Consider the following 13,352-nt stretch of genomic DNA (forward strand, 5'->3'; position numbering starts at 1 on the left):
TAGTCGAATCAATTAAAAGGTAACTATGGCAACCAATAAGCAACATTGGGAATGTCAAATGCGTCTGTCAATGTCAGCCCTTGCGCCGTTTTGATGGCAATATTAAACTGTAAGTATTGTCGGTTTTATTGTGTTGTGTTACCTATGGCACTGATCAGCACTCCTAGACGAAGTAACATTCATGAAAAATTCAATTTAGTGACTGCTTCACAGAGCGAAGTAGTGTTACGTTTAGTACCTATAACGCTCTTAACCTGCATGTCACGTGATGGAAAATGATTATCAGTTTTCAGGCAAGCTTCACCTAGAATTCTCAACCGGAGAACTGGGTATCTTACCCTACCTCGGAAACACAATACGTATGTATTGTTTTTTTTCTGAAGAATTGATTCTGTCACGAATGTTACCAGTCTACGAGCGTAGGTTCTCGTATATCGTGATATATCTCACCAAACCTCTACCCAAACAGCTTGTCAAAGCACATATGGCAGTACGGCTTATCGTTCTGCTCCTTGAAGGTGCCTTTATTGAGTTGCCTCAAACAGAAGGCGCACACAAAGTGCTCGGGATGGAACTTTCGGAACATGGCCGTGATGCAGCGGCCGGCGATTGGTTTGTGGCAGCCGGCGCAAAGCGAGCCGCGCTTGCCGTGATAGTGCGTCTCGCAGTAGGGCTGGCCTTCGTGCTCGAAGAACGAACCGCCGTGGAAGGGCTCGCGGCACTCCTGGAAACGAAACAATAAGTTAATTAGTCGTAGTGAGACGTCAAGAACGTGGAAAGATGACATTATAAAGATAGTTAGAAGGCGCTGGATGCAGACTGATTCAAACCGGCCCATATGAAAATCATTCCAAGGGCCGATGTTGGTTGTTGAAATGATGAATTCATCATCATCAGGTCCTATAGTCTCCACTGCAGGAGGAGGATGATCCTCTCTAATTTACCAAAGGTAGGAGGATATTGCCTACACTACTCACGCTGAACAGACGGGTTAGGGAGACCTGACTGATGTTACCATATTTCTCCCTTAGTCGCCTCTTTACGATATCAAAGAGAAAATGGGGATGGGCCTTTGTCGGAACCACACATCACATCACATCTATCATTCATTTAAGTCACGCCTCTTTTGTATACTTGATACTTTAGTTAGAGGGAATTTACATCTAGCACCAGTACCAACCTAGGAATGATTTTCGTAAGATGAGTTTGAATGTGAAGTGTAAATGGTTTAATGTGTATTTGTAGAGTCATTGAATATGTTCTATCACTTTCGGATTTAAACAGACAAGGCAAATCTACTAGAAACTAGGTGTCAATAATTTTTACTCCGTAAGAAAGGAGTTACTTTATGCTACTAAGGACCGATTCGACCAAACTTTTATCAGAGAATATCTCCTGGTATAACTGACACATTGACAGTTTCAGTATGGGAAATATGTCAAAACTGATGATACCTTAAGAGTGGATTCGACCAAACAAGAGTAAATTTTAATCTCGGAATAAATCGTCAGCTTTGACATATTTCCCATACTGAAACTGTCAATGTGCCAGTTATACCAGGAGTTATTCTCGGATATAAGTTTGGTCGAATCGGGCCTAAGCTAGACTCTAGCTAAAAACAGCCCAATAACTTTGTTGACACTGTTTTGTCTTTCATCACACACAGTGATAGTGATAGTGACAATGTGACCAAGCGTTAATAACGTTTTTGTAAATATGGGATTATAAGCTTATATCCTGCCCAATTACAGACGAATATTTATGATAACATGATCTTACAGAATCTCTACTATTATTTTAGTTTTGTGTTAGTGTTTTGTGTTGAAAGCTGTTGTGTCACTTGGTAAATGAATAATTACATCATTCCGCCAGTTTTATAATTTTAGTGCGCATATTTCATACGCTTGGCTCCGAGCCACGGGTCTGTCGTTCTATCATACAACACATTTTCACTTAGGTCCGGGGTATAATTACATGAAATATTATGTTTATCCAGTTATTTTTTCTAAGGACGTCTTTGAGAAGTTGTATTTTTGATTCTAAGTCCGCCTGTATTATAATATTTGACATTGTGTATTTTTCTAGCACACACGCATTAATATGTAACCGCAGTTTTAAATGCATTGTTATAACAATTATAATTGTTTGTACTGCACTTGGATAAGAAAATGTGTTTATTGTAGTTACTGTATTTAATTTCACATTTCCGCTAAGTAAATATTTTAATCGGCGTGGATTTGAAAGTGATAAATTAGTTATTATTCTCATGTTTTTAATGCAACTGTTTTCGTAAATATTATTATGGAGGCTATTATTAATTTTGATGCAGTTTTGTTTTGCTGCACCATATAGAAATATCTGTAAACTGTGAAAGCGAGGCAATGTCAATCTATTAGTCGCTTGACGACGCTCTAATAATAGCGCGGAGTGCGTCAAAAATAGCGTTTGATCCGATGGCCCATAAACAAAGCGACCTGATTTACGACAGCCGGTGTGGCTGCAGACGCGAGTGACGTCACGCGCGGCCCTATTTTTAGCGAGCCCGCGACTCCATCGGGAACCCTATACGCCTAGCACTTGACCCCGTTTACTATTTAGCTGCGTTTTTGCCGCCCTCCGTCGCGGCACAACAATGAATTGATAAAAGGTCATTGCCATGCGCGTACGCACGCGACCTTGCGGCGGGCTCGCGCCCTGCGCCCGCGTCGCGACACGCAGTGTTTTGTTTATTTATTTTCATTTGTTTTGTATTTTTTGTTAATTAATATTTTTTTTGTTTTTTTTTTCTTTATTTTTGTTCTCTTTATTATAAATCTTAGCATTACAATAATATTACAAAAATATATTACATAGTTTATTTCCTATTTAAGTACCCTATACTTGGTGTAATGTGTGTTGGTGTACTCATTTAGCATTCGTGTTTGTGTGTTTACATTCATTCCCACGCCGGTGCCGGCGAGCATAGCTGTAAAAGAAATTGGGGGAGGGCATCCATTTTGGGGGTCGGCGCATCATCCTTTACTCATCCTCGTCGACTCCGACGCATTTGGGGCATACTGGTTTTCCTTCCATCGCATAGAAAGATTTGCCTTTGACTGCAGTTTGGCATTCCTGCACGATCGAAACAATCGATTAGTATCGAGGTGGCTAAAAGTCCAGAAACTTATGCTCGTTAGTGAACTTTTAGGTTTGTGTATACTTGACCTGGCATAGATGCATGAAGTGTAAACAAACCTGTTTCGATGTTTCTCTGGCAGCTGTGGAACTTCCTATTGAGAGTGATACTGACCTTACAGACGAAGCAATCGGGGTGCCACTGTGTGTTGAGCGCTGAGATATAGTTCTCCATGATGGGCTTGTTGCAGCCGCCACACTTGGGCGCGAACATGTCGAAGTAGTCGGCACGGCAGTAGGGCTTGCCGTCCCGCTCGTGGAAACCATCTTCCCCAAACTGCTGCCCACACTGGGCGCAGAAGAAGTGCTCCGTGTGCCAAGTCTTCTCCAGGGCTGTCACGCATTTCTGAAACACAAAACGCCTTTTAACCCCAAGGAGCTCCCTCATTGAAACTGGATGAAAACGAAATTGATTGAACTGACGTCGAGGATCGGCCCGTTGCAGTAGGCGCATCGCGGCGAGAACAGGTTGTGGTAATCCGGCTCGCAGTACGGCCGGCCATCACGCTCGAAGAAGTTCCTCGTGCCCAACTCCTGGTTGCAGTGGGCACAGGTGAAGTGCTCAGGGTGCCACGTGCGACCCAACGCGGTGATCACCTGTACGAAACGACAATCCTTAGTATCACTTCAGTCTCGTCACACTATATCACACTGCGTTGGGAGCAGACGTTGGTTCACTGTCACATCCAAGTTCTGCTTCCAAGACAGAACGGCGGCCACCTGTCCGACGATGGGCTTCTCGCAGGCGTTGCAGCATCCCTTCTGGGGCGTCTGGACTCCTTGGCGGCTCATGTCTGCGCGGAGGGATCCGAGCATATGCTCGAGAGAGGCGGATTCGGGCTGCTTGGGGCTGCTGCGGTAGTGTTCTTGCCACGCGCGCTTCTCGCGATACACGTGGGTTCCGCCCTCTCCTCCTGTTCCGCTGACCTGCAATATCAAACAAAATTATCCAACCGATGTCACTTTCTGTATGTGCGAATCCCCCGACTTGTATAAGTCGAGTCTTGGTTTCGGAGATCGCAACGTACAGAAGGTAACACCGTCCGGTCGTGGTGGACTGGAGCGAATGCGGTTCGAGTGAAATGTTTGACTATGTACTCTAATATTATAAGCTCGCGGCCCCACCACGCCTGTGATGTAACGCTCGGGACTATCTTTAGCTAGGCGCGAGGCGCGGGTGCGAGCGAGACGGCAGCCGCTGGAGAGCTGCCTGCTCGTGGGCTGGAAATAGACGTGGACCAAGAAAGGAGACTTGTAAATATTATAATAAACTGAAAAGCCGAGTTACTGTGGTGCAGTGTGCTATGAGCCCCTGCCGCCCGATACTGGACCTTAGGGGGCGTGACTCAGCGTCAGCCTGACTTCTGATTCCGCAGCTCGTAAAATTGAGTGAAAACATTCAACTTCAGGAATTATAAATACGTTGGTTTACTCTGAAAATACTGATTTTATGAATGAGAAAAGTTGTATAGGCCAGTGCGTGCAGGCACATTTAATGTCGGTTTTATGCGTTAAGATATTGGGTCAAGTGTCTTTTTGGCAGGTTTCTGGGAACATGAATTTAGCGGATAGTGTAGAGTCGGTTGAAGGATGACCTTGCACTCCTTACTATCCGTTACGTGCATGCGCTAATGTAAACAAGAGTGGCCGAAGCAGATACGCAGATAATCAATCTCGTTATAATTAAATTCAAGACCAAAGACGTGATCATCTCAAGACATCCGATTGATTGAACAAAAGAATGAGCCCAAAAATCGTAGTCTCAGTTATGGTGAGGCTGTAATAGTGGTCATAATTCATTCATCAAGTTTTAATGACCATCATCAGTCACCTTGTTAGATACGGCTGATTTGATGTATTACAGTTAGTTTGCTAATAAATCTATTTTAATATGAGCTGGAACGGTCAATAATCGCAGGTGAATGATAGGGCCTGCTGCGCTCACGTTTCAGGTGTTTTCTACGTCTGCTTTCATTTGACGCATTTCAATTTACTGGTTAGTCTTTATGTGAGACGCCATCAAATTTTTGGCGGTTTATTGGGTACGTTATAATGACACTAAACTTGATAAAATTTGACACTGAAAAGTAATAAAAGTAAAGTGAACATCCCTTCGTCTTTCAATTTTGTATTTCAATTCAAACGACCGTCATCTTTCCGAATTGTCTGGAATACCGTGAGAACTGTGCCATTCTAACACTTCTATATTCCGGGTGATCTTGATGCTCGGCTGTTAGGATACACACCTTGAAGTCCGGAAGCGAGATCATCAAATCGTCCAGCTCCTTTGTAACGCTAGATGCGTGGTGCCGCGCCACTGTGGTCGCCGGCTCCACCACCGTGATCGTCACCTGTTTGGTGCCCCTGTTGGGATACATACCTTGAAGTCCTAAAGCGAGGCCATCAGGTCGTCCAGCTCCTTCATTGCGCTGGACGCATGGTGGTGGTGGTGCCGCGCCGGCTCCATCACTGTCACCTGTTTTGTGCCCCTGTTGGGATACATACCTTGAAGTCCGACAGCGAGGCCATCAGGTCATCGAGCTCCTTCATTGCGCTGGACGCATGGTGGTGGTGGTGCCGCGCCGGCTCCATCACTGTCACCTGTTTTGTGTCCCTGTTGGGATACATACCTTGAAGTCCGACAGCGAGGCCATCAGGTCATCGAGCTCCTTCGTGGCGCTGGAGGCGTGGTGATGGTGCCGCGCCACAGTCGTCGCCGGGACCGGCGCCGGCGCCGGCGGGGGCTGCAGCGCCGGCTCTACCACCGTCTCTTGCACCGTGACGGTCACCTGCTTGGTGCCGGGCCGGGGTAGTGTGCCGGACGATGGCGGAACGGGTGATGTTGATGCACGGCTGTTAAAAGGAAAGTAAAAATAAGGTCAATCTGGGGGCACGGCAGTGCCCCCACCAAGTCGAGCAAAAAAGCGGCACGGCCGTACCATCCTTTTCTCGAAGCAATTCAGGCCATTTTCGACCGCCTGTAACTTCGTTGTGGATAAAACTAGAAGGCTGAATTTTCATTATCTATGCAGGCATTGTAAAGACACGGTATATTTAAAATTTCATTCAATTTGAACCAGTAGTTTAAGAATTATAACGGGTCAAAGTTACTTAATTTTGTCACTCACTGACTGACTCACTGACTCACCGATCATCAAAACTCTAAGGCACTTCTAGCAGACCTAGAAGCTTCAAATTTGGAATATAAGTAGTGTTTGGTGTATGAATCAAGGAAAAACTAAAATATTTGGGGGCACGGTAGTGCAACCGCCAAGTCGAGTAAAATTTTTCAATTTCGGTCCAGTTTTCTAGATACATAACTGCTGTCTACAAAATACAAAAAGAAATGAAGATCCCATCAAAAACAATACTTGTCAAAAAAACCAAGTCTCGCAACTCAGTTGTTCTACGGTAAAAAGTTGTGAGATCCATGTAATACCAAGTCCAGGCCAGGAAATCTTTAACGTTTTACATAAATATATTGACTTGGCCATCGCATGAAAACACGTGTAAATTAAATTATTTAGTGCGATGGCCAAGTCAATATATTTATGTAAAACGTTAAAGATTTCCTGGCCTGGACTTGGTATTACATGGATCTCACAACTTTTTACCGTAGAACAACTGAGTTGCGAGACTTGGTTTTTTTGACAAGTATTGTTTTTGATGGGATCTTTATTTGATAAAACAGGGTTACAAACATAGGCCCTACATGTGTTTATTTCTTATGCCTGTTTAGAGAAACGAATATGGAATATCTGGATTTTGATCAGTCGTTTTTTGAGTCGAATGATTGTATCCAGAAAAGTCTTATCATTATTTCTTGCATTTCCGCTGCCAAGATAAACAAAACAATAGACATAATTTATCTCAAAACCATAAACAAAGTCACCATCACTAATTAGTCTGTGTTCATAACGAATGCGGTCCAGTAAATAATGTGTAATATACACGTACGAAATCTGGGAGCAGGTGCGCCGCGCGACAGATCTGAGTTAGCGCACTAATTAAAGGGCGGAAGCTGCGCAGGAGTGCCAATAGCGCTTATACAATGCTACTAGCACCATTATTGCTGTATTTCAGCTGCATGATTTATCGAGTATAAAATCGATTGCCGAAACATGATCCATTGTTTGCGACTGCGCCGGAGTATTTCGATCCGTTGACGCAAACGGGTCGTGTCAACACGCCCTATGAATACGCGGAGATATTTATTATATAGAAACTTGAGGATAACTGCCGGTGTACAGAAATAATCTGGGCAGAGTAACGGAAACCATAAATCAATACGAGCGTTCGATGATGAAACGAGTCTATCAAAAATATTGACGCTTAAGTATAAGTTGTCTAACATTTGCTGGCACTCCTTAGTCACTTTTTATTATGCTTGAAAAGGATCTATGAACTGAGACACAGTACAGAGAAACGACAATATCCCAATGACGTCAGAGTCGGACTGACCGAGGAACGCAGGTTCGAACCCGCAGCCACTGGACTGTTGTGGTAATCATCATGACACAAGCATGTTTAGCTTCAATGACGTATCTAGGGTTAATTTTCAGGGGGACCCTGGACCCAAGAGCAATGCAGCGTGTGATTAGTGTCATAAGGTATGTAGATTTACTATTTCTATGATTTTCTTGGGTGGGCACTAGACCATTCTGGGCTGGGCACGGCCCACAGATCACAAAAACTAAAGGGAGATGTGAAAAGGGGGCGGGGCCAGCGTCGCAGCAATGTGCCCAAAAACAGAACACATTGCCCTCGACAGCATTCAGATTTCATTAGAGCATTATTTTAAGTTCCTTTGCATACTTATTATTATGCACGCACAAAAACAATGTTTGTTTAATACAGTCAGATGTTATTATGTTCTCTTAGTTAAAAATAAGCCTATATCACAGACTACAGTTTTTGTAAACACATTACAGTTACGACAAGATCGACTTAATGGAAACTATAATGAAAAGAAAGATTTATCCGTTTCGATTGTGCTCATTGTAGGCAGACGGTTTAGGGTGACCATGATTTTGGAAAAATTACGGAAATTTTTTAAATTTTTTAATCATTTTGCTTATCAAAATTGACGTAGTTTTGAATAATAAATCATAGTGCCGATTTATAGTAAAAGAGAGCTTCTAATGTTTTATATGATGTAAAGTTCGATCGAACATACATACATATTTGTATGAGAGCAAAATTAATGTAAGTAATAAAATTGCATTTAACTACCTAACTGAACAAACAATAAATAACATGTGCTTGCGCTGCGCAGTTGATCGTATAATAATTTTACGTGTAATAAAAATAAATTTTCAATGTTTTCCACAAGCTCATGGTCGCACTAAGTATAGGCGATTATTACAACAAAACCGGTGTATATCTGACGTAGCGTGCTATTTGTAGGCGGGCGCTACAAAAATACGCAATTTTCACACGGCCCCTGCCGATCGGCCCACGGCTGCTCGTCACGCCGAACTATCTATACGTTACGACCGTACCGCCCTAACGCCTGTATTCACAAACATCACTATGAGGTCTCACAGTGCGCGTAGACGCACAGGGTGACACACGAACCAATCACAACGCTGTGCGTTCAATTTGCTGCTTCACTTAAGCAAGCATCGTTTGTCTTCTTCTTATCGTATCGACAACAAACCTACACAGTGTCAGCCCAGAACTCCGCTGCAAGAGTAGCGATGTCAGCAGCATTCATTAAATCCTCCTGCGTGTAGTTGCTCGGGCACTCAGGGCACGACATCATTTGCTTCATCGACTGGCGAACAAAACCGCACGTGCACTCCATGTTTGAGCCATCCAAGAATCCCCACCGTCCAACCAAGCATCGTTTGAGAATACCTAAGATTTGTGAGCTTCATATAACAACAAAAGTCAGTAAGCCATTCCGTTATTTACAAATCAAGAAGATCAAGAGACACAAACACTGAAAGTGATATTGCTTGATCAGGCCTAACACAGAGAAATACTGATAGCAGTATTTAAACTACTACTAGTAGTAAACAGGAAAAAGTTCCACTCTTGATACAAAAAGCTATTTGCTAAACTGCGTAAAAGGCGATATGACTCGGCGAATCAAAACAAAAATAATTGTTTTTTACTGACAAAATAGGCATATTACGGCCTAGGATCAGGGTGGTGATGACGATGGAAGAAGATAGGCACATAATAATTAATATTGAGAGTACAGGCAAATCTTATCGACGACGAATGTGATTTGAGCTGTAAGTATCACCAAAAATTTGATTCACCATCTGTGCTTCTTGAGTTATTAATTTACACTCGCCAAGCTTGCGAGGAAGCAAACAATACTTCACCAAACGAAAAATGCGTCGAAGGGTTCATACTTCCAGAAAGTTTTCACTAGGTTTATGGCAAATAAATATTTTAAATCCAGTAAGAAGGGAAAAAGGTTCCTAATTAAAGATCTGCCTCCCAATCAACACAAAACATATTTTTCCATGGGAACAGCTAAAAATACTTTCTTGAAAAATAGAATAGAGGTCGTGACACTCATTTACGATCTTCAAGGTCGCGGGGAAGTTTCAGTCTTTTATGTAAGTTGTTTACCGTTTCTTGAAATATTTACTTCATAAGTTTTTTGCCAGAATTCATTTCAATAACAAGCGTGATTGCTATTATGAATAAACTTTCATCTGGATCAAAATCAAATTCGGATTTTGAAGTTTTTAGTAAACATGTTGAGTATGATGAGATGGGATGGGAATGGGAATCAGAATCTATTTCACGTTTTATTTTACTAACCACAATGTTTTGTAACTATAGACTTAATAACGACCCAGTATATGGCCCTATAATCTATATCCCAAGCTGTTAAAGTGTCTACGACCACTTCGACTTTTTACAGCCGGAAAGCTATTGTTACGGCCACAAATTGAGTTCGTGTGTAAACAGGCCATCAAAGCTTCACATCAAAGTCTTTGCGAAGTCTGCTACATTGTGCCAAGTTGACATTGACAACCACATTTTATTAAACATTATTCTATTCTAAACGCGGGAAATAAATAAGATGTAGCGCTTATCCACTGTCTTCTATTCGCTAACAATGAAAATGATAAAATTGTTAGAATTTCAAACAATGCTGAAATGTAAAAACAATTGAGAGCATACGCGGTGGATCAGCTGTCAGATCACGTGTGTGATACGTTCGAATGCGTGGGCAACAGGCCTAAGTTTAATGCCTCTTGTGCCAAAATAGACTAACTACTATACAACAGCAGTAAAAACAAAAAACAAAGGGCATTTTTGAAACTTTTGAGACGAATCTATGAGACAATCAACATAAAGGTTGAAGAAGTTGAAGTGATCTCCCAAAACATCTATGTAAATAATAGTGTTTTCACGAAAGAAGATAATGTGACGTAATTTCGCATTCAAGATTCGTTTGAGTATCTCGATCGTGAAGTGAACGATCATAAAAAACGATTTACATAGATAACCGATGCCTCATCAGATTCGGGACATAAGTTAGACAGAGGAGACATCAATAGCATGAAATTGACAACTTTTTTACTGTAAAACAACTTACCCATTAGGCACGTCTGTGCTGAGCTGGTCGAGGAGTGAGTCCACGGTCGGCCTTGAGGACGCAGGACTAGTCGCTCCATTGGTCCTTGCGTAGCCATCTGTTACTGAAACAACGAAACATGTTCAATATCAACCATTATATGTATAAGGTTGTCATCATTGAAGAGTCGAAAAAAAATAAGAAAGATAGGATAAAAAAATATCAGTTTTACGTCGTCCTATGAATCCTAAAACCTTCCTTTGTGAAGTACAAACCGGCTAATAAAGATGTGCCATGCCCATCAGTATATCTAATTGCCATTAACAAATACAATTGAATCGAAACAAAAAGGAAAGGTCGGGTAAGATCTCAAGACGATGAGGCCGTTGCTCGAGGTTACATCAGTAAAAGTCATGTTTACAAGAGTCTTTAAAGCTACGAATGAAGTATACGATGAAAATAAAAGCGTTTTCACTCATTAGGAACGAAGCCAAAAATAATTTTGCCTATATTTCTTTGACAAGGCCTCCCAACAGGTGGGTTAGAACAGAAGGGGTAGCATACTTTTAAAGGATATTTTCGGACATCATGGGAACAGAATTAACATTATTATGTATAATCATCAGAATTATTGTGGTTAATCGTGCAACTTGAAGGGCACAATTTATTTATTATCAAACTATATATTTACTACTAGAAACTACTGTTGTTTTGACATATTAAACATGAGAATATTTTTAGTGGACATAAAACCATCTTTATATCGTTGAAACATCAAAACTTACGATAAAGACCTCCAAAGCAACCTTAACTGTGTGCCAAAGAGCAATCAGTTAAATTGCTATATGGCTTACGAAAGTGGCTTGATTAAATCAAAATTACGGCTCTAACGTCCTATAATTTCGTCTCACGTACTATATCAACCTCGTCTGGGCTAGACGCGTCCGCGATGCCAAGAGCGAGCCATTGTGAAGTGACAATTCTCAATGATGTAAAGTTAAACACGTGTTGGGGCATCCGTCCACGGGATTTATAACGTCAGGGCATTAGACATTCGCAAATAGATCTAATTTGTTATTTGGAAATCTTAAACAGACAGTTGACGTATTAATTATTCTTGGTCATACCTTCAGTCTCTTGAAATCCTTCATATTAATTGGATTATAGTTGCTAAAGTCTACTCATTTTGGAATTACCAAAATGCAAAATGATTTAAGGATCTTTAGATAAATGTATCTTTAGCTCTATTCCGAGTTAATTTACGTAAATTATTGCCCTGTTAAATGCGAAGTAGTGACTCAAAGTCAAATATCTAAATTTTAGTGTCAGTTTCGCGCGTGCCAAATGGCGTTATGGACTAGATTTATTTACAATATTTACTTTCATTATTTTAAAATGCTTTTGCAGGACTTTTACAGTGTACTCTTCAAGAAAGCTTCTTTCAACTTCAAAAAGCTTTTTTATAATCTCTAATTCACATAAGAACAGAAGAGATGCGTAAACGCAGTAACTAAATCAAATAAACAGAAACCAGTGCAGATTTGATCTATTTCCGCGAGGTCAGTGGGGAAAAGGCGTCCTTGCCAAAAACAACATTCAACTATTAGTTTCCATGACACGGCATTTATCATAATATTTCAACGCACTTTTTCGCATTACAGATGTTGAGCGCGCTCTACACTCGCGCGCGATTCTTGCTGTGAATTCACGCCGCGATTCGCGCCGTGCACTTCGCGTTTATATGTGTCTCTCCACACTCGCGAAACCTCGCAGTCTCGTTCGCGGCCTCAATGGATGACGACGTGATTGTTGCTGCGTTGACGCTCTGTGCTATATCGTATTACAATTACCTATGTATTAAAAATAAGACACAAATAAAAAATGTTTAATGGGTTTATACATATATTTCACTTGAGCTTGCTCCACTATGAGTGGAATCCTTAACTTTCTTTCTATAGGTTCTATAACTGGACTGGAATATTCAAAATGTCACTTATCCGCGTCCAGGCATAGTGGGTCTTATTTTTATGGTCCTTGTGTTTGGACTGTCAAAGTATTGGTTCGGATTGAAAACACTCGATAAATTTCAACTTAAGTTCATTATTCCATGCCTAGTACCTACTCATTTAAAAAAAAAGAACGTTAGTAAGTACGCAATAATGCACAACCATTTGCGACGGCGTCTTCTCAGCTATTGCGAAAAACTGCGAGTGTAGTTGCGTTCGCGATCGCGCGCCGTGAACCAAGCGCGAACCTTTGTCGCGGGACAAAAAACCGACAACGAACGGGGAACGGCGCGAAGCGTGAACGTGAACGCGCGAAAGTCCGCGAAACCATCTACACACGCGTTTTGCGGCTTTCGCGGCCTTTCGCGCCGCGAGTGTAGAGCGCGCTTAAAAGCAACAGTTTTAAAATATACTCTAAATTACAAAAAAAAAACTGGGTGTGAAAGTAACAAATAGACATCGGAAATTGGTATACCTACTACACAGCATCCGTAATAGTAAAACTTTAAAACCTATTAGGTATTTAAAATCTACGTAACGACAGTTAAAATAATGCTTTTTGGTTGGAAATAACAATGAAAGAAAACGTCTCATGATTCAGTGTCATGAGAGAAAATATTTTTCTT

The 13,352-nt window shown here is 41.5% G+C and overlaps 1 protein-coding gene across 5 annotated transcripts in view; it reads right to left on the reverse strand.

Moving 5' to 3' along the window:
* Positions 1 to 369: 369 nt before the first annotated feature.
* Pax (paxillin) overlaps positions 370 to 13,352 on the reverse strand; it is a 46,898-nt gene continuing 33,915 nt past the window's right edge. For 4 of the 5 annotated variants that reach the window (XM_028322846.1, XM_028322845.1, XM_028322843.1 and 1 more), the window contains exons 4-9: positions 10,742 to 10,844; positions 5,805 to 6,027; positions 3,895 to 4,101; positions 3,598 to 3,771; positions 3,290 to 3,520; positions 370 to 724 (exon numbers count right to left, since the gene is read on the reverse strand). In XM_028322846.1, the coding sequence (XP_028178647.1) occupies positions 458 to 724; positions 3,290 to 3,520; positions 3,598 to 3,771; positions 3,895 to 4,101; positions 5,805 to 6,027; positions 10,742 to 10,844 (1,205 nt within the window). In that variant the 3' untranslated portion in view covers positions 370 to 457. Of the gene's footprint in view, positions 725 to 2,917; positions 3,112 to 3,289; positions 3,521 to 3,597; positions 3,772 to 3,894; positions 4,102 to 5,804; positions 6,028 to 10,741; positions 10,845 to 13,352 lie in introns of those variants that run through there. The other variant, XM_028322847.1, reaches the window with a different exon arrangement.

Source organism: Ostrinia furnacalis, unplaced genomic scaffold (assembly GCF_004193835.3).
Source record: "Ostrinia furnacalis isolate ACB-3 unplaced genomic scaffold, ASM419383v2 OfSCF0526, whole genome shotgun sequence".
Lineage (NCBI taxonomy): Eukaryota > Metazoa > Arthropoda > Insecta > Lepidoptera > Crambidae > Ostrinia > Ostrinia furnacalis.